General features: G+C 55.4%; 1 protein-coding gene and 1 long non-coding RNA gene across 2 annotated transcripts; both read left to right on the forward strand.

Annotated features, from left to right (window-relative positions):
* The first annotated feature begins 1,579 nt into the window (after positions 1 to 1,579).
* Positions 1,580 to 13,747, forward strand: LOC146751211 (activator of basal transcription 1-like). The gene is made up of 4 exons (XM_085535221.1): positions 1,580 to 1,761; positions 1,858 to 2,138; positions 8,558 to 8,724; positions 12,029 to 13,747. Exons 2-4 carry the CDS (start codon positions 1,862 to 1,864, stop codon positions 12,353 to 12,355), a joined length of 771 nt encoding a protein of 256 aa, XP_085391347.1. The 5' UTR covers positions 1,580 to 1,761; positions 1,858 to 1,861; the 3' UTR covers positions 12,356 to 13,747.
* A 4,776-nt stretch (positions 13,748 to 18,523) lies between these two features.
* Positions 18,524 to 19,670, forward strand: LOC146751212 (uncharacterized). Its single transcript, XR_014941784.1, has 2 exons — positions 18,524 to 18,679; positions 19,295 to 19,670. It is a non-coding gene; the product is annotated as an uncharacterized LOC146751212 (long non-coding RNA).
* The last annotated feature ends 1,750 nt before the right edge of the window (positions 19,671 to 21,420 follow it).

Consider the following 21,420-nt stretch of genomic DNA (forward strand, 5'->3'; position numbering starts at 1 on the left):
GAGCACTATGGGAACACACAGCCATCAGGTCAACCCATAGAACCCTATGGGAACACACAGCCATCAAGTCAACCCATAGAACCCTATGGGAACACACAGCCATCAGGTCAACCCATAGAACCACATAGGAACACACAGCTATCAGGTCAACCCATAGAACCCTATAGGAGCACACAGCCATCAGGTCAACCCATAGAGCCCTATGGGAGCACACAGCCATCAGCTCAACCCATAGAGCCCTATAGGAGCACACAGCCATCAGCTCAACCCATAGAGCCACATGGGAACACACAGCCATCAGGTCAACCCATAGAACCCTATGGGAACACACAGCCATCAGGTCAACCCATAGAGCCACATGGGAACACACAGCCATCACGTCAACCCATAGAGCCACATGGGAACACACAGCCATCAGGTCAACCCATAGAACCCTATGGGAACACACAGCCATCAGGTCAACCCATAGAACCCTATGGGAACATACAGCTATCAGGTCAACCCATAGAACCCTATGGGAGCATCAGCCATCAGGTCAACCCATAGAACCCTATGGGAGCATCAGCCATCAGGTCAACCCATAGAACCCTATGGGAACACACAGCCATCAGGTCAACCCATAGAGCCACATGGGAACACACAGCCATCACGTCAACCCATAGAACCCTATGGGAACACACAGCCATCAGGTCAACCCATAGAGCCCTATGGGAACACACAGCCATCAGGTCAACCCATAGAGCCACATGGGAACACACAGCCATCAGGTCAACCCATAGAGCCCTATGGGAACACACAGCCATCAGGTCAACCCATAGAACCCTATGGGAACACACAGCCATCAGGTCAACCCATAGAGCCCTATGGGAACACACAGCCATCAGGTCAACCCATAGAGTCCTATGGGAAAACACAGCTATCAGGTCAACCCATAGAACCCTATGGGAACACACAGCCATCAGGTCAACCCATAGAACCCTATGGGAACACACAGCCATCAGGTCAACCCATTAAACCCTATGGGAGCATACAACCATCAGGTCAACCCATGAAATCCAATGGGGGCACACAGCCATCAGGTCAACCCATTAAAACCCATGGGAGCATCAGCCATCAGGTCAATACATAGAGAACAATCATCAGGTCAACCCATAGAGCCCTATGGGAGCATCAGCCATCTGGTCAACCCATAGAGTCCTATGGGAAAACACAGCTATCAGGTCAACCCATAGAGCCCTATGGGAGCATCAGCCATCAGGTCAACCCATAGAGCCCTATGGGAGCATCAGCCATCAGGTCAACCCTTAGAGCAATTAATTACCCAGCAGCCAATCAGGATCTTCTCCCCACGACTGACATACAACGTAGCCAATCAGACCGACAGAATGTCACAAATCCCGCCCACAGAGCCCTCAGCCAATCACCGCTCTCCTAATAGTCCCGCCTACCGCCAGCTAAACCAATCATCGCTCTCTCCTCCCGCCCTCAGAGCTGTCAGCCAATCACCGCGCTCCATCACTGTAGCCCCGCTCCCTCATTTCACTTTACGACAGCTCTGCTTTACGGCAGGCAGCGCTTTACGGCAGCGGCCTATAGAGGAGGCTGCGTGTGGCGCAGGCCTCCCGCCCTCAGAGCTCTCAGCCAATCACAGCTCTCCCTCTCTGTAGCCCCGCCCCCATCGTGTCACTTTACGACAGCTCCGCTTTACGGCACGCAGCGCTTTACGGCAGAGGCCTATAGAGGAGGCGGCGTGTGGTGCGGGTAATGGCGGACGGGTCTTAACGGGGCCTTGACGTTACCGGGGTGTTCCCGGTGGGTCTCGAACGGGGTTATAAGGTTCTATTATCCTTCTCACAGCAACATGGCGGTGATGGAGCCCAAAGGAGCTGAGGAAGAAACCTCGACCGCCATGGAGGCCTCACAACCGGAAGAGGATGAGGAAGCGGAAGAGGAAGCGGAAGAGGAAGGGAAACCGGAAGAGGAATCGAAACCGGAAGCGGAAGACCGGAAACGGAAAAAGGTTCCGGTTCCGGGGGTGGTTTATCTCAGTTACATCCCGCCCGGCTTCGGACCGAGACAATTGAGGACGTTGTTGGGGCCACACGGGGAACTGGGACGGGTCTTCCTGCAGCCGAGGGGTGAGTGAGGGGATATGGGGGGTCTATGGGGGGATATGGGGGGTTATAGGGGGGCTATGGGGGTTATAGGGGGATATGGGATGTTATAGGGGGTCTATGGGGGGATATAGGGGGGATATAGGGGGTCTATGGGGGATATAGGGGGGATATAGGGGGTCTATGGGGGGTTTTATGGGGTCTATGGGGGGATATAGGGGGTCTATGGGGGGTTATAGGGGGGATATGGGGAGTTTTATGGGGTCTATGGGGGGATATGGGGGTTTTGTGGGGTATATGGGGGGATATGGGGGTTTTGTGGGGTATATGGGGGGTTATAGGGGGGATATGGGGGGATATGGGGAGTTTTATGGGGTCTATGGGGGGATATGGGGGGTTTTATGGGGGATATGGGGGGATATGGGGATTTTATGGGGTCTATGAGGGGATATGGGGGGTTATAGGGGGGATATAGGGGGTTATAGGGGGGCTATAGGGGGGATGTGTGGGGGTTATGCAGGGTCTATGGGGCGTTATAGGGGGTCTATAGGGTCTGTGGGGGGGTTTATGGGGTCTGTAGGGTCTGTGGGGGGGTTATAGGGGGGGTATGGGGGGTTTTATGGGGTCTATGGGGGGATATGGGGGGTTTTATGGGGTCTATGGGGGGATATGGGGGGTTTTATGGGGTCTATGGGGGGATATGGGGGGTTTTATGGGGTCTATGGGGGGATATGGGGGGTTTTATGGGGTCTATGGGGGGATATGGGGGGTTTTATGGGGTCTATGGGGGTATATGGGGGTTTTGTGGGGTCTATGGGGGATATGGGGGGTTTTATGGGGTCTATGGAGGGATATGGGGGGTTTTATGGGGTCTATGGGGGATATGGGGGGTTTTATGGGGTCTGTGGGGGCATATGGGGGGTTTTATGGGGTCTATGGGGGGATATGGGGGTTTTATGGGGCATATGGGGGGATATGGGGGTTTTATGGGGTATATGGGGGATATGGGGGGTTTTATGGGGTCTGTGGGGGTATATGGGGGGTTTTATGGGGTCTATGGGGGGATATGGGGGGTTTTATGGGGTCTATGGGGGGATATGGGGGGTTATAGGGGGGATATGGGGGGTTATACACGGTCTATGGGGCGTTATAGGGGGTCTATAGGGTCTATGGGAGGGTTTATGGGGTCTGTTGGGTCTATGGGGGGGTTATAGGGGGGGTATGGGGGGTTTTATGGGGTCTATGGGGGGATATGGGGGGTTTTATGGGGTCTATGGGGTGTTATAGGGGTTCTATGTGATGTTATAGGGGGTCTATGGGGTGTTTTATGGGGTCTATGGGGGTTATATGGGGCCTATGGGGTGTTATAGGGGGTCTATGTGATGTTATAGGGGGTGTATTGGGGGTTTTATGGGGTCTATGGGGGGATATGGGGGGTTTTATGGGGGGATATGGGGGGTTTTAGCGGGTCTATGGGGGGTTTTAGGGGGTCTGTGGGGGATATGGGGGGTTTTATGGGGTCTATGGGGGGATATGGGGGGTTTTATGGGGTCTGTGGGGGTTTATAAGGCCCCTATGGGGGGATATAGGGGGATATTGGGTGGATATGGGGTGTTTTGTGGGGTCTATGGGGCGATATGGGGGGTTATAGGGGGTTTTATGGGGTCAGTGGGGGGTATGGGGGGTTTTATGGGGTCTATGAGGGGTTTTATGGGGTCTGTGGCAGGATATGGGGGGTTATAGGGGGCCTATGGGGGGTTATACAGGGTCTATGGGGGGTTATAGGGGGATATGGGGGGTTGTATGGGGATATGGGGAGTTCTATTGGGGGTCTAAGTGGGTTTATGGGTGGTTATGGGGTTATATGGGATGTTATAGGGGGTCTGTGCGATGTTATATGGGGCCTATGGGGAGTTATAGGGGGTCTATGGGGGGATATGGGAGTTATAGGGGATTTTAGGGGGGATATGGGGGGTTATAGGGGGCCTATGGGGGGTTATCGGGGGTTATGGGGAGTTATGGGGGTCTATGTGATGGTTATGGGGTTCTATGGGGGGCTGTGGGGAATTATGGGGGGTCTAAGGGGAGTTATGAGGAGTTGTTAGGGGGCTATAGGGGCTCTATGGGGGTCTGTGGGGAGTTATGGTGTGTCGTAGGGGGGTTATGGGGGGTAATAGGGGGGATATGGGGGGTTATACAGGGTCTATGGGGCGTTATAGGGGGTCTATAGGGTCTATGGGGGGGTTTATGGGGTCTGTAGGGTCTATGGGGGGTTATAGGGGGGATATGGGGGGGTATGGGGGGTTTTATGGGGTCTATGGGGTGTTATAGGGGGTCTATGGGGGGTTTTATGGGGTCTGTGGAGGGATATGGGGGGTTTTATGGGGTCTATGGGGGGATATGGGGAGTTTTATGGGGTCTATGGGGGGATATGGGGAGTTTTATGGGGTCTATGGGGGGATATGGGGAGTTTTATGGGGTCTATGGGGGGATATGGGGGTTTTATGGGGTCTATGGGGGGATATGGGGGGTTTTATGGGGTCTATGGGGGGATATGGGGAGTTTTATGGGGTCTATGGGGGGATATGGGGAGTTTTATGGGGTCTGTGGGGGGATATGGGGGGTTATAGGGGGATATAGGGGGTTATGCAGGGTCTATGAGGCGTTATAGGGGGTCTATAGGGTCTATGGGGGGGTTTATGGGGTCTGTAGGGTCTATGGGGGGGTTATAGGGGGGATATGGGGGGTTATACAGGGTCTATGGGGCGTTATAGGGGGTCTATAGGGTCTATGGGAGGGTTTATGGGGTCTGTAGGGTCTATGGGGTGTTACAGGGGGTCTATGGGGTGTTACAGGGGGTCTATGGGGGGTTTTATGGGGTCTATGGGGGGATATGGGGGGTTTTGTGGGGTCTATGGGGGGATATGGGGGTTTTGTGGGGTCTATGGGGGATATGGGGGGTTTTATGGGGTCTATGGGGGGATATGGGGGGTTATAGGGGGGATATGGGGGGTTATACAGGGTCTGTGGGGCGTTATAGGGGGTCTATAGGGTCTATGGGAGGGTTTATGGGGTCTGTAGGGTCTATGGGGGGATTATAGGGGGTCTATGGGGTGTTATAGGGGGTCTGTGGGGGGTTTTATGGGGTATATGGGGGGATATGGGGAGTTTTATGGGGGATATGGGGGGTTTTATGGGGTCTATGGGGGGATATGGGGGGTTTTATGGGGTCTATGGGGGGATATGGCTATGGGGGGATATGGGGGGTTTTATGGGGTCTATGGGGGGATATGTGGGGTTATAGGGGGATATGGGGGGTTATACAGGGTCTATGGGGCGTTATAGGGGGTCTATAGGGTCTATGGGGGGGTTTATGGGGTCTGTAGGGTCTATGGGGGGGTTATAGGGGGGATATGGGGGGGTATGGGGGGTTTTATGGGGTCTATGGGGTGTTATAGGGGGTCTATGGGGGGTTTTATGGGGTCTATGGGGGGATATGGGGGGTTTTATGGGGTCTATGGGGGGATATGGGGAGTTTTATGGGGTCTATGGGGGGATATGGGGGTTTTATGGGGTCTATGGGGGGATATGGGGGGTTTTATGGGGTCTGTGGGGGATATGGGGGGTTTTATGGGGTCTATGGGGGTTTATAAGGCCCCTATGGGGGGATATAGGGGGATATTGGGTGGATATGGGGTGTTTTGTGGGGTCTATGGGGCGATATGGGGGGTTATAGGGGGTTTTATGGGGTCAGTGGGGGGGTATGGAAGGTTTTATGGGGTCTATGAGGGGTTTTATGGGGTCTGTGGCGGGATATGGGGGTTTATAGGGGGTCTATGGGGGGTTATACAGGGTCTATGGGGGGTCATAGGGGGATATGGGGTGTTATAGGGGATATGGAGTGTCTATTGGGGGTCTAAGTGGGTTTATGGGTGGTTATGGGGTTATATGGGATGTTATAGGGGGTCTGTGCGATGTTATATGGGGCCTATGGGGAGTTATAGGTGGTCTATGGGGGGATATGGGGAGTTATAGGGGATTATAGGGGGGATATGGGGGGTTATAGGGGGCCTATGGGGGGTTATCGGGGGTTATGGGGAGTTATGGGGGTCTGTGGGATGGTTATGGGGTTCTATGGGGGGCTGTGGGGAATTATGGGGGGTCTAAGGGGAGTTATGAGGAGTTGTTAGGGGGCTATAGGGGCTCCATGGGGGTCTATGGGGAGTTATGGTGTGTCGTAGGGGGGTTATGGGGGGTAATAGGGGGTCTATGGGGGGTTGTAGGGGGTCTATGGGGGATCTATAGGGGGTTATGGGGGGGTCTTTGGGTAGTTATAGGGGGTCTATGGGAAGTTTTATGGGGTCTATGGGGGGATATGGGGAGATTTGGGGTGTCTATAGGGGGATATGGGGGGTTATAGGGGGTCTGTGGGGGGATATGGGGGGTTATAAGCAGGATATGGGGTCTATGGGATGTTATAGGGTGTCTATGGGGGGATGTTGTGGGTTTTATGGTGTCTATGGGATGTTATAGGGTGTCTATGGGGGGTTATAGGGGGTCTGTGGGATGTTATAGGGTGTCTATGGAGGGTTTTATGGGGCCTATGGGGGTTATAGGGGGTCTATGGGGGGGTTTATGAGGGATATGGGGGGATTTGGGGGGCTACAGGAGGATATGGGGGGTTATAGGGTATCTATGGGGGGATATGGGGGATTATAGGGGGATATGGGGTGTCTATAGGGGTCTATGGGGGGTCTATGGAATGTTTTAGGGGGTCTATGAGGGGTTTTATGGGGTCTATGGGGGGTTATAGGGGGAAATGGGGTGTTATAGGGTGTCTATAGGGGGATATGGGGTGTTATAGGGTGTCTATAGGGGGATATGGGGTGTTATAGGGTGTCTATAGGGGGATATGGGGTGCTATAGGGTGTCTATAGGGGGATATGGGGTGCTATAGGGTGTCTATAGGGGGATATGGGTGTTATAGGGTGTCTATAGGGGGATATGGGTGTTATAGGGTGTCTATAGGGGGATATGGGGTGTTATAGGGTGTCTATAGGGGGACATGGGGTGTTATAGGGTGTCTATAGGGGGATATGGGGTGTTATATGGTGTCTATAGGGGGATATGGGGTGTTATAGGGTGTCTATAGGGGGATATGGGGGGTTTTATGGGGTCTATGGGGGTATATGGGATGTTATAGGGTGCCTATGGGTTGCTATGGAGGTCTATGGGTGGTTATGGGGCTATATGGGATGTTATAGGGTGTCTATGGGTGTCTATGGGGTGTATATGGGATGTTATAGGGTGTCTATGGGGCTATATGGGATGTTATAGGGTGTCTATGGGGCTATATGGGATGTTATAGGGTGTCTTTGGGGGTTATAGGGGGTATATGGGATGTTATAGGGTGTCTATGGGGCTATATGGGATGTTATAGGGTGTCTATGGGGTCTGTGGGGGTATATGGGATGTTATAGGGTGTCTATGGGTGGTTATGGGGCTATATGGGATGTTATAGGGTGTCTGTGGGTTGCTATGGGGGTCTATGGGTGGTTATGGGGCTCTATGGGATGTTATAGGGTGTCTATGGGTGGTTATGGGGGTATATGGGATGTTATAGGGTGTCTATGGGTGGTTATGGGGCTATATGGGATGTTATAGGGTGTCTATGGGTGTCTATGGGGTGTATATGGGATGTTATAGGGTGTCTATGGGGCTATATGGGATGTTATAGGGTGTCTATGGGGCTATATGGGATGTTATAGGGTGTCTTTGGGGGTTATAGGGGGTATATGGGATGTTATAGGGTGTCTATGGGGCTATATGGGATGTTATAGGGTGTCTATGGGGTCTGTGGGGGTATATGGGATGTTATAGGGTGTCTATGGGTGGTTATGGGGCTATATGGGATGTTATAGGGTGTCTGTGGGTTGCTATGGGGGTCTATGGGTGGTTATGGGGCTCTATGGGATGTTATAGGGTGTCTATGGGTGGTTATAGGGCTATATGGGATGTTATAGGGTGTCTATGGGGCTATATGGGATGTTATAGGGTGTCTATGGGGCTATATGGGATGTTATAGGGTGTCTATGGGGGGTTATGGGGCTATATGGGATGTTATAGGGTGTCTATGGGGGGTTATGGGGCTGTATGGGATGTTATAGGGTGTCTATGGGTGGTTATGGGGCTGTATGGGATGTTATAGGGTGTCTATGGGTGGTTATGGGGCTATATGGGATGTTATAGGGTGTCTATGGGGCTATATGGGATGTTATAGGGTGTCTATGGGTGGTTATGGGGCTATATGGGATGTTATAGGGTGTCTATGGGGGGTTATGGGGCTATATGGGATGTTATAGGGTGTCTATGGGGCTCTATGGGGCTCTATGTTCCCCCCCCCATTAACCCTAATGGCTGCTGTTACTCCTCCCCGCCTGCAGGGGGCGCTGTTCGTCGCCGGGGCCGGAAGGGAGGCGGGCGTTACAGTGAGGGCTGGGTGGAGTTCCGGGATAAGAGAGTGGCCAGGCGAGTGGCCTCCAGCCTGCAGGGGGCGCCACTGAGCTGCAGGGCTAGGAGCCGCTTCCGGTACGATCGATGGTGTCTGAAGGTGAGACCGGAAGTGGGGAGTTAAGGTGGAATGTGGGAGTTATGGGGTGGGGGGGTGGATTTAAGGTGGAATGGGGGAGTTACGGGGGTGGATTTAAGGTGGAACGGGGGAGTTATGGGGTGGATTTAAGGTGGAATGGGGGAGTTATGGGGTGGATTTAAGGTGGAATGGGGGAGTTATGGGGTGGATTTAAGGTGGAATGGGGGTGTTATGGGCGTGGATTTAAGGTGGAATGGAGGAGTTATGGGGTGGATTTAAGGTAGAATGGGGGAGTTATGGGGTGGATTTAAGGTGGAATGGGGGAGTTATGGGGTGGATTTAAGGTGGAACTGAAGAGTTACGGGGTCCCCCCCCTTAAGATCTCTTTAGACCCCATAAGACCCCATAGGACCCCCCATAGGACCCCTTTAGCCCCCCATAAGACCCCCCAGGACCCTCATAGGACCCCCTAGGCCCCCCATAGACCCTCATATAACCCCATTTCTCTCCCCATATCCCCCATATCCCCCAGTATCTCCCAGGTTTCCGCTGGCCCCACCTGAGCGACCCCATAAGACCCCTTTGGCCCCCCATAAGACCTCTCAGGACCCCCATAAGACCCCACAGGACCCCCATAGGACTCCCTTAGGACCTCTTTAGACCTCATAAGACCCCATAGGACCCCTTTAGCCTCCCATAAGACCCCTTTGGTCCCCCATAAGACCTCTCAGGACCCCCATAGGACCCCTTTAGACCCCAATAAGACCCCTTTAGCCCCCCATAAGACCGCATAAGACCCTTTTAGCCCCCATAAGACCCCTTTGGCACCCCATAAGACCCCCTAGGCCCCCCATAAGACCCTCATATAACCCCATTTCTCTCCCCATATCCCCCAGTACCTCCCAGGTTTCCGCTGGCCCCACCTGAGCGACCCCATAAGACCCCTTTGGCCCCCCATAAGACCCCATAAGACCCCTTTAGCCCCCCATAAGACCCCATAGGACCCCTTTAGCCCCCCATAAGACCCCTTTAGCCCCCCATAAGACACCATAGGACCCTTTTAGCCCCCCATAAGACCCCATAAGACCCCTTTAGCTCCCCCATAAGACACCATAGGATCCCTTTAGCCCCCCATAAGACCCCGTAAGACCCCTTTAGCCCCCCATAAGACCCCTTTAGCCCCCCTAGGCCCCCCATAGACCCTCATGTAACCCCATTTCTCTCCCCATATCCCCCATATCCCCCAGTGCCTGCCAGGTTTCCGCTGGCCCCACCTGAGCGACCCCATAAGACCCCTTTAGCCCCCCATAAGACCCCATAAGACCCCTTTGGCCCCCCATAAGACCCCATAGAACCCCCTTAGACCCCCATAAGACCCCTTTAGCCCCCCATAAGTCCACTTTAGCCCCCCATAAGACCCCATAGGACCCCTTTAGCCCCCCTATGCCCCTAATAGACCCTCATGTAACCCCATTTCTCTCCCCATATCCCCCATATCCCCCAGTACCTGCCAGGTTTCCGCTGGCCCCACCTGAGCGACCCCATAAGACCCCTTTAGCCCCCCCATAGGACCCCTTTAGCCCCCCATAAGACCTCTCAGGACCCCCTTAGGACCCTCATAGGACCCCTTCAGACCCCAATAAGACCCTTCAGGACCCTCATAGGATCCCTTTAGACCCCAATAAGACCCCTTTAGCCCCCTTAAGACCCCTTTAGCCCCCCATAAGACCCCTTTAGCCCCTCATAAGACCCTCCAGGACCCCCATAGGACCCCTTTAGTCCACTCATAAGACCCCATAAGACCCCTTTGGCCCCCAATAAGACCTCCCAGGCCCCCCATAGGACCCCTTTAGCCCCCCATAAGACCCCTTTAGCCCCCCATAAGACCCCATAAGACCCTTTTAGCCCCCATAAAACCCCTTTAGGCCCCCATAAAACCCCTTTAGCCCCCCATAAGACCCCTTTAGCCCCCCATAAGACCCCATAGAACCCCCTTAGACCCCCATAAGACCCCTTTAGCCCCCCATAAGACCCCATAGAATCCCTTTAGCCCCCCATAAGTCCACTTTAGCCCCCCATAAGACCCCATAAGACCCCTTTGACCCCCATAAGACTCCATAAGACCCCTTTAGCCCCCCATAAGACCCCTTTAGCCCCCCCATAAGACACCATAGGATCCCTTTAGCCCCCCATAAGACCCCATAAGACCCTTTTAGCCCCCATAAGACCCCTTTAGCCCCCCATAAGACCCCCTTAGGACCTCTTTAGACCCCATAGGACCCCTTTAGCCCCCCATAAGACCCCATAGAACAACCTTAGCCCCCCATAAGGCCCCATAGGACCCCTTTGGCCCCCCATAAGACACCATAGGACCCTTTTAGCCCCCCATAAGACCCCTTTAGCCCCCCATAAGACCCCATAAGACCCTTTTAGCCCCCGTAAGACCCCATAGGACCCCTTTAGCCCCCCTAGTCCCCCCATAGACCCTCATATAACCCCATTTCTCTCCCCATATCCCCCATATCCCCCAGTACCTGCCAGGTTTCCGCTGGCCCCACCTGAGCAACCCCATAAGACCCCTTTAGCCCCCCATAAGGCCGCTCAGGACCCCCATAGGACCCCTTTAGACCACATAAGACCCCATAGGACCCATTTGGCCCCCCATAAGACACCATAGGACCCTTTTAGTCCCCCATAAGACCCCTTTAGTCCCCCATAAGACCCCATAAGACCCCTTTAGCCCCCCATAAGACCCCTTTAGCCCCCCATAAGACCCCATAGAACCCCCTTAGACCCCCATAAGACCCCTTTAGCCCCCCATAAGACCCCATAAGACCCTTTTAGCCCCCATAAAACCCCTTTAGCCCCCCATAAGACCCCATAGGACCCCTTTAGCCCCCCTAGTCCCCCCATAGACCCTCATGTAAGCCCATTTCTCTCCCCATATCCCCCATATCCCCCAGTACCTGCCAGGTTTCCGCTGGCCCCACCTGAGCGACCCCATAAGACCCCTTTAGCCCCCCATAAGACTCCCCAGGACCCCCATAGGACCCCCTTAGGACCTCTTTAGACCTCATAAGACCCCATGGGACCCCTTTAGCCCCCCATAAGACCCCTTTGGTCCCCCATAAGACCTCTCAGGACCCCCATAGGACCCCTTTAGACCCCAATAAGACCCCTTTAGCCCCCCATAAGACCGCATAAGACCCTTTTAGCCCCCATAAGACCCCTTTAGCCCCCCATAAGACCCCATAAGACCCCTTTAGCCCCCCTAGGCCCCCCATAGACCCTCATTTAACCCCATTTCTCTCCCCATATCCCCCAGTACCTGCCAGGTTTCCGCTGGCCCCACCTGAGCGAGCGTTTGGCAGCCGAACGTCAGGCCCGATCCCACCGACTCAGAGCAGAAGCCGCCCAGGCCAAACGTGAAGGGGGCTTCTACCTGCGCTGTGTCTCTATGGCAGCCCCCCCCAAAGACCCCCGTCAAGACCCCGACCCCATCAAACCCACCCAGGAGCTTCAAAGGAACCCAGAACCTACGTGGGGTTTTACCCAACGTCAAACAGAGCCGGAGATATGGGGCAGGAAGAAGAGACCCCCCCAGCCCCCCAGCAGGAAGCTGCTGGCCAAGGTGTTTGGGGGGGGGTCTTAATGGGGTCCTATGGGGTCTTAAGGGGCCCTATGGGGGTCCCGAGTGCTCTTATGGGGGTCCTATGGGGATCCTGAGGGGTCTTAATGGGGCCCTATGGGGGTCCTGAGGGGTCTTAATGGGGTCCTGGGGGGACCTATAGGGGTCCTGAGGGGTCCTATGGGGTCGTGGGGGATCTTAAGAGGGTCCTGAGGGGTCTTAATGGGGTCCTGGGGGGTCTTGAGTGGCCCTATGTGGGTCCTGAGGGGTCTTAAGGGGACTTAATGGGGTCCTGAGGGGTCTTAAGAGGGATTTTGGGGGGAAAAGTGGTGAAAAAAGGGCAAAAAAGAAGGAAAATAAAAGGTTCTGGGGGTCCTGAGTGCTTCTATGGGGGTACTGAGGGGTCCTATGGGGGTACTGAGGGGTCGTGGGGGGGTCTTAACGGGGTCCTGGGGGGTCCTATAGGGGTCCTGAGGGAATCTATGGGAGTCCTGGGGGGTCCTGTAGGGGTCTTGAGGGTTTCTATGGGGGTCTTGGGGGTCTTAAGGGGTCTTAATGGGGTCCTGAGGGGTCTTAAGGGGTCTTAATGGGATCCTGGGGGGTCTTAAGGGGCCCTATGGGGGTCCTGAGTGCTTCTATGGGGATCTATTGGGGGTCCTATAGGGGTCCTGAGGGAGTCTATGGGGGTCTATGGGGTTTCTATGAGGGTCTATGGGTGGTCTATGTGAGTCTATGAGGGTCTATGGGGATCTATGTGGGTCTATGGGGGTCTATGAGGGTCTATGGGGTCCAATGGGGGGTCTATGTGAGTCTATGTGGGTCTATGAGGGTCTGTGGAGTCCTATGGGGGGTCTATGAGGGTCTATGGGGTCCTATGGGGGGTCTATGAGGGTCTATGGGGTCCTATGGGGGGTCTATGGGGGTCTATGAGGGTCTATGGGGTCCTATGGGGGGTCTATGTGGGTCTATGAGGGTCTATGGGGTCCTATGGGGGGTCTATGTGGGTCTATGGGGGTCTATGAGGGTCTATGGGGTCCTATGGGGGGTCTATGAGGGTCTATGGGGTCCTATGGGGGGTCTATGTGGGTCTATGGGGGTCTATGAGGGTCTATGGGGTCCTATGGGGGGTCTATGGGGGTCTATGAGGGTCTATGAGGGTCTATGGGGTCCTATGGGGGGTCTATGTGGGTCTATGGGGGTCTATGAGGGTCTATGGGGTCCTATGGGGGGTCTATGTGGGTCCAGTTGGGCTTTTACCCAACGTCAAACGGAGCCGGAGATATGGGGCAAAAAGAAGAGACCCCCCCAGCCCCCCAGCAGGAAGCTGCTGGCCAAGGTGTTTGGGGGGGGGTCCTAAAAGGGGGTTTTGGGGTGGAAAAAATGGTGAAAAAAGGGCAAAAAAGAAGGAAAATAGAAGGTTCTGGGGGTCCTGAGTGCTTCTATGGGGGTCCTATGGGGGTCTAGGGGGCTCTTAATGGGGTCCTGAGGGGTCTAAAGAGGGTCTTGGGGGGTCTTAAGGGGTCTTAATGGGGTCCTGAGGGGTCTTAAGGGGCACTATGGGGGTCCTGAGGGGTCTTAAGGGGTCTTAATGGGGTCCTGAGGGGTCTTAAGGGGCACTATGGGGGTCCTGAGGGGTCTTAAGGGGTCTTAATGGGGTCCTGGGGGGTCTTAAGGGGCCCTATGGGGGTCCTGAGGGGTCTTAATGGGGTCTATTGGGGGTTCTATAGGGGTCCTGAGGGAGTCTATGGGGGGTCTATGGGGTTTCTATGAAAGTCTATGGGGGTCTGTGTGGGTCTATGGGGTCCTATGGGGGGTCTATGGGGGTCTATGGGGTCCTATGGGGGGTCTATGGGGGTCTATGAGGGTCTGTGGGGTTCTATGGGGGGTCTATGTGGGTCTGTGGGGGTCTATGGGTGTCTATGGGGTCCTATGGGGGGTCTATGTGGGTCTATGTGGGTCTATGGGGTCCTATGGGGGGTCTATGTGGGTCTATGTGGGTCCAGTTGGGCTTTTACCCAACGTCAAACGGAGCCGGAGATATGGGGCAAGAAGAAGAGACCCCCCCAGCCCCCCAGCAGGAAGCTGCTGGCCAAGGTGTTTGGGGGGGGGTCTTAATGGGGTCCTATGGGGTCTTAAGGGGCCCTATGGGGGTCCCGAGTGCTCTTATGGGGGTCCTATGGGGATCCTGAGGGGTCTTAATGGGGCCCTATGGGGGTCCTGAGGGGTCTTAATGGGGTCCTGGGGGGACCTATAGGGGTCCTGAGGGGTCCTATGGGGTCGTGGGGGATCTTAAGAGGGTCCTGAGGGGTCTTAATGGGGTCCTGGGGGGTCTTGAGTGGCCCTATGTGGGTCCTGAGGGGTCTTAAGGGGACTTAATGGGGTCCTGAGGGGTCTTAAGAGGGATTTTGGGGGGAAAAGTGGTGAAAAAAGGGCAAAAAAGAAGGAAAATAAAAGGTTCTGGGGGTCCTGAGTGCTTCTATGGGGGTACTGAGGGGTCCTATGGGGGTACTGAGGGGTCGTGGGGGGGTCTTAACGGGGTCCTGGGGGGTCCTATAGGGGTCCTGAGGGAATCTATGGGAGTCCTGGGGGGTCCTGTAGGGGTCTTGAGGGTTTCTATGGGGGTCTTGGGGGTCTTAAGGGGTCTTAATGGGGTCCTGAGGGGTCTTAAGGGGTCTTAATGGGATCCTGGGGGGTCTTAAGGGGCCCTATGGGGGTCCTGAGTGCTTCTATGGGGATCTATTGGGGGTCCTATAGGGGTCCTGAGGGAGTCTATGGGGGTCTATGGGGTTTCTATGAGGGTCTATGGGTGGTCTATGTGAGTCTATGAGGGTCTATGGGGATCTATGTGGGTCTATGGGGGTCTATGAGGGTCTATGGGGTCCAATGGGGGGTCTATGTGAGTCTATGTGGGTCTATGAGGGTCTGTGGAGTCCTATGGGGGGTCTATGAGGGTCTATGGGGTCCTATGGGGGGTCTATGAGGGTCTATGGGGTCCTATGGGGGGTCTATGGGGGTCTATGAGGGTCTATGGGGTCCTATGGGGGGTCTATGTGGGTCTATGAGGGTCTATGGGGTCCTATGGGGGGTCTATGTGGGTCTATGGGGGTCTATGAGGGTCTATGGGGTCCTATGGGGGGTCTATGAGGGTCTATGGGGTCCTATGGGGGGTCTATGTGGGTCTATGGGGGTCTATGAGGGTCTATGGGGTCCTATGGGGGGTCTATGGGGGTCTATGAGGGTCTATGAGGGTCTATGGGGTCCTATGGGGGGTCTATGTGGGTCTATGGGGGTCTATGAGGGTCTATGGGGTCCTATGGGGGGTCTATGTGGGTCCAGTTGGGCTTTTACCCAACGTCAAACGGAGCCGGAGATATGGGGCAGGAAGAAGAGACCCCCCCAGCCCCCCAGCAGGAAGCTGCTGGCCAAGGTGTTTGGGGGGGGGTCCTAAAAGGGGGTTTTGGGGTGGAAAAAATGGTGAAAAAAGGGCAAAAAAGAAGGAAAATAGAAGGTTCTGGGGGTCCTGAGTGCTTCTATGGGGGTCCTATGGGGGTCTAGGGGGCTCTTAATGGGGTCCTGAGGGGTCTAAAGAGGGTCTTGGGGGGTCTTAAGGGGTCTTAATGGGGTCCTGAGGGGTCTTAAGGGGCACTATGGGGGTCCTGAGGGGTCTTAAGGGGTCTTAATGGGGTCCTGAGGGGTCTTAAGGGGCACTATGGGGGTCCTGAGGGGTCTTAAGGGGTCTTAATGGGGTCCTGGGGGGTCTTAAGGGGCCCTATGGGGGTCCTGAGGGGTCTTAATGGGGTCTATTGGGGGTTCTATAGGGGTCCTGAGGGAGTCTATGGGGGGTCTATGGGGTTTCTATGAAAGTCTATGGGGGTCTGTGTGGGTCTATGGGGTCCTATGGGGGGTCTATGGGGGTCTATGGGGTCCTATGGGGGGTCTATGGGGGTCTATGAGGGTCTGTGGGGTTCTATGGGGGGTCTATGTGGGTCTGTGGGGGTCTATGGGTGTCTATGGGGTCCTATGGGGGGTCTATGTGGGTCTATGTGGGTCTATGGGGTCCTATGGGGGGTCTATGTGGGTCTATGTGGGTCCAGTTGGGCTTTTACCCAACGTCAAACGGAGCCGGAGATATGGGGCAAGAAGAAGAGACCCCCCCAGCCCCCCAGCAGGAAGCTGCTGGCCAAGGTGTTTGGGGGGGGGTCTTAATGGGGTCCTATGGGGTCTTAAGGGGCCCTATGGGGGTCCCGAGTGCTCTTATGGGGGTCCTATGGGGATCCTGAGGGGTCTTAATGGGGCCCTATGGGGGTCCTGAGGGGTCTTAATGGGGTCCTGGGGGGACCTATAGGGGTCCTGAGGGGTCCTATGGGGTCGTGGGGGATCTTAAGAGGGTCCTGAGGGGTCTTAATGGGGTCCTGGGGGGTCTTGAGTGGCCCTATGTGGGTCCTGAGGGGTCTTAAGGGGACTTAATGGGGTCCTGAGGGGTCTTAAGAGGGATTTTGGGGGGAAAAGTGGTGAAAAAAGGGCAAAAAAGAAGGAAAATAAAAGGTTCTGGGGGTCCTGAGTGCTTCTATGGGGGTACTGAGGGGTCCTATGGGGGTACTGAGGGGTCGTGGGGGGGTCTTAACGGGGTCCTGGGGGGTCCTATAGGGGTCCTGAGGGAATCTATGGGAGTCCTGGGGGGTCCTGTAGGGGTCTTGAGGGTTTCTATGGGGGTCTTGGGGGTCTTAAGGGGTCTTAATGGGGTCCTGAGGGGTCTTAAGGGGTCTTAATGGGATCCTGGGGGGTCTTAAGGGGCCCTATGGGGGTCCTGAGTGCTTCTATGGGGATCTATTGGGGGTCCTATAGGGGTCCTGAGGGAGTCTATGGGGGTCTATGGGGTTTCTATGAGGGTCTATGGGTGGTCTATGTGAGTCTATGAGGGTCTATGGGGATCTATGTGGGTCTATGGGGGTCTATGAGGGTCTATGGGGTCCAATGGGGGGTCTATGTGAGTCTATGTGGGTCTATGAGGGTCTGTGGAGTCCTATGGGGGGTCTATGAGGGTCTATGGGGTCCTATGGGGGGTCTATGAGGGTCTATGGGGTCCTATGGGGGGTCTATGGGGGTCTATGAGGGTCTATGGGGTCCTATGGGGGGTCTATGTGGGTCTATGAGGGTCTATGGGGTCCTATGGGGGGTCTATGTGGGTCTATGGGGGTCTATGAGGGTCTATGGGGTCCTATGGGGGGTCTATGAGGGTCTATGGGGTCCTATGGGGGGTCTATGTGGGTCTATGGGGGTCTATGAGGGTCTATGGGGTCCTATGGGGGGTCTATGGGGGTCTATGAGGGTCTATGAGGGTCTATGGGGTCCTATGGGGGGTCTATGTGGGTCTATGGGGGTCTATGAGGGTCTATGGGGTCCTATGGGGGGTCTATGTGGGTCCAGTTGGGCTTTTACCCAACGTCAAACGGAGCCGGAGATATGGGGCAAAAAGAAGAGACCCCCCCAGCCCCCCAGCAGGAAGCTGCTGGCCAAGGTGTTTGGGGGGGGGTCCTAAAAGGGGGTTTTGGGGTGGAAAAAATGGTGAAAAAAGGGCAAAAAAGAAGGAAAATAGAAGGTTCTGGGGGTCCTGAGTGCTTCTATGGGGGTCCTATGGGGGTCTAGGGGGCTCTTAATGGGGTCCTGAGGGGTCTAAAGAGGGTCTTGGGGGGTCTTAAGGGGTCTTAATGGGGTCCTGAGGGGTCTTAAGGGGCACTATGGGGGTCCTGAGGGGTCTTAAGGGGTCTTAATGGGGTCCTGAGGGGTCTTAAGGGGCACTATGGGGGTCCTGAGGGGTCTTAAGGGGTCTTAATGGGGTCCTGGGGGGTCTTAAGGGGCCCTATGGGGGTCCTGAGGGGTCTTAATGGGGTCTATTGGGGGTTCTATAGGGGTCCTGAGGGAGTCTATGGGGGGTCTATGGGGTTTCTATGAAAGTCTATGGGGGTCTGTGTGGGTCTATGGGGTCCTATGGGGGGTCTATGGGGGTCTATGGGGTCCTATGGGGGGTCTATGGGGGTCTATGAGGGTCTATGGGGTCCTATGGGGGGTCTATGTAGGTCTATGGGGGTCTATGAGGGTCTATGGGGTCCAATGGGGGGTCTATGTGGGTCTATGAGGGTCTGTGGAGTCCTATGGGGGGTCTGTGAGGGTCTATGGGGTCCTGTGGGGGGTCTATGTGGGTCTATGAGGGTCTATGAGGGTCTATGGGGTCCTATGGGGGGTCTATGTGGGTCCAGTTGGGCTTTTACCCAACGTCAAACGGAGCCGGAGATATGGGGCAGGAAGAAGAGACCCCCCCAGCCCCCCAGCAGGAAGCTGCTGGCCAAGGTGTTTGGGGGGGGGTCCTAAAAGGGGGTTTTGGGGTGGAAAAAATGGTGAAAAAAGGACAAAAAAGAAGGAAAATAGAAGGTTCTGGGGGTCCTGAGTGCTTCTATGGGGGCCCTATGGGGGTCTAGGGGGCTCTTAATGGGGTCCTGAGGGGTCTAAAGAGGGTTTTGGGGGGTCTTAAGGGGTCTTAATGGGGTCCTGAGGGGTCTTAAGGGGCACTATGGGGGTCCTGAGGGGTCTTAAGGGGTCTTAATGGGGTCCTGGGGGGTCTTAAGGGGCCCTATGGGGGTCCTGAGGGGTCTTAATGGGGTCTATTGGGGGTCCTATAGGGGTCCTGAGGGAGTCTATGGGGGTCTATGGGGTTTCTATGAGGGTCTATGGGGGTCTGTGTGGGTCTATGGGGTCCTATGGGGGGTCTATGGGGGTCTATGAGGGTCTATGGGGTCCTATGGGGGGTCTCTAAGGGTCTATGAGGGTCTATGGGGTCCTATGGGAGGTCTATAGGGGTCTATGTGGGTCTATGTGGGTCCAGTTGGGCTTTTACCCAACGTCAAACGGAGCCGGAGATATGGGGCAGGAAGAAGAGACCCCCCCAGCAGGAAGCTGCTGGCCAAGGTGTTTGGGGGGGGGTCTTAATGGGGTCCTATGGGGTCTTAAGGGGCCCTATGGGGGTCCCGAGTGCTCTTATGGGGGTCCTATGGGGTTCCTGAGGGGTCTTAATGGGGCCCTATGGGGGTCCTGAGGGGTCTTAATGGGGTCCTGGGGGGACCTATAGGGGCCCTGAGGGGTCCTATGGGGTCGTGGGGGATCTTAAGAGGGTCCTGAGGGGTCTTAATGGGGTCGTGGGGGGTCTTGAGTGGCCCTGTGTGGGTCCTGAGGGGTCTTAAGGGGACTTAATGGGGTCCTGAGGGGTCTTAAGAGGGATTTTGGGGGGAAAAGTGGTGAAAAAAGGGCAAAAAAGAAGGAAAATAAAAGGTTCTGGGGGTCCTGAGTGCTTCTATGGGGGTCCTGAGGGGTCCTATGGGGTCTAAAGAGGGTCTTGGGGGGTCTTAAGGGGTCTTAATGGGGTCCTGAGGGGTCTTAATGTGGTCCTGGGGGGTCCTATAGGGGTCCTATGGGGGTCTTGGGGGATCTTAATGGGGTCCTGAGGGGTCTAAAGAGGGTTTTGGGGGGTCTTAAGGGGTCTTAATGGGGTCCTGGGGGGTCTTAAGGGGCACTATGGGGGTCCTGAGGGGTCTTAATGGGGTCCTGAGGGGTCTTATGGGGCCCTATGGGGAGCCTATTTGGGTCTATTTGGGTTCTATGAGGATCTATGGGGGGTCTATGTGAGTCTATGAGGTTCTGGGAGGTCTATAGGGCCCTATGGGGATCCTGAGGGGTCTTAATGGGGTCCTGAGGGGTCTTAAGGTTGCCCTATGGGGGTCCTGAGGGGTATTAAGGGGTCTTAATGGGGTCCTGAGGGGTCTTATGGGGCCCTATGGGGGTCCTGAGGGGTCCTATGGGGTCTTAATGGGGTCCTGGGGGGTCTTAAGGGGCCCTATGAGGGTCCTTAGGGGTCTTAAGGGGCCCTATGGGGGTCCTATGGGGTCGTGGGGGGTCTTAAGAGGGTCCTGAGGGGTCTTAATGGTGTCCTGGGGGGACCTATAGTGGTCTTGGGGGGTCTTAGGGGGGTCTATAGGGCTCTTAAGGGGCCCTATGGGGGTCCTGAGGGGTCTTAAGGGGACTTAATGGGGTCCTGAGGGGTCTTAATGGGGTCTATAGGGGTCTTAGGGGGCCCTATGGGGGTCCTGAGGGGTCTTAATGGGGTCTATAGGGGACTTAGGGGACCCTATGGGGGTCCTGAGGGGTCGTAATGCGGCCCTATGGGGGTCCTGAGGGGTCGTAATGCGGCCCTATGAGGGTCCTATGGGGTCGTGGGGAGTCTTAAGAGGGTCCTGAGGGGTCTTAAGGGGGTTCTGGGGGGACCTATAGGGGTCATGAGGGGTCCTATGGGGTCATGGGGGGTCGTAAGGGGGTCCTGAGGGGTCTATAGGGCCCTATGGGGGTCCTGAGTGCTCCTATGGGGATCTATGGGGAGTCTATGGGGGTCTATTTGGGTCTATTGTGGGTCTGTAAGGATCTATGGGGGTCTATGGGGCTGGATGCACATCTATGGGGCTGGACGCACATCTATGGGGCTGGATTGTGATCTATGGGGCTGGATGCAAATCTATGGGGCTGGACGCACATCTATGGGGCTGGATGCACATCTATGGGGCTGGATGCACATCTATGGGGCTGGACGCACATCTATGGGGCTGGATGCACATCTATGGGGCTGGAAGCACATCTATGGGGCTGGACGCACATCTATGGGGCTGGACGCACATCTATGGGGCTGGACGCACATCTATGGGGCTGGATGTTGATCTATGGGGCTGGATGCACATCTATGGGGCTGGACGCACATCTATGGGGCTGGATGCACATCTATGGGGCTGGACGCACATCTATGGGGCTGGATGCACATCTATGGGGCTGGATGCACATCTATGGGGCTGGATGCACATCTATGCGGCTGGAAGCACATCTATGGGGCTGGATGCACATCTATGGGGCTGGATGCACATCTATGGGGCTGGACGCACATCTATGGGGCTGGACGCACATCTATGGGGCTGGACGCACATCTATGGGGCTGGACGCATATCTATGGGGCTGGACGCACATCTATGGGGCTGGATTGTGATCTATGGGGCTGG

This window comes from Coturnix japonica, unplaced genomic scaffold (genome assembly GCF_054131305.1).
Source record: "Coturnix japonica strain WE unplaced genomic scaffold, WE-NBRP24 Scf112, whole genome shotgun sequence".
NCBI classification, from domain to species: domain Eukaryota; kingdom Metazoa; phylum Chordata; class Aves; order Galliformes; family Phasianidae; genus Coturnix; species Coturnix japonica.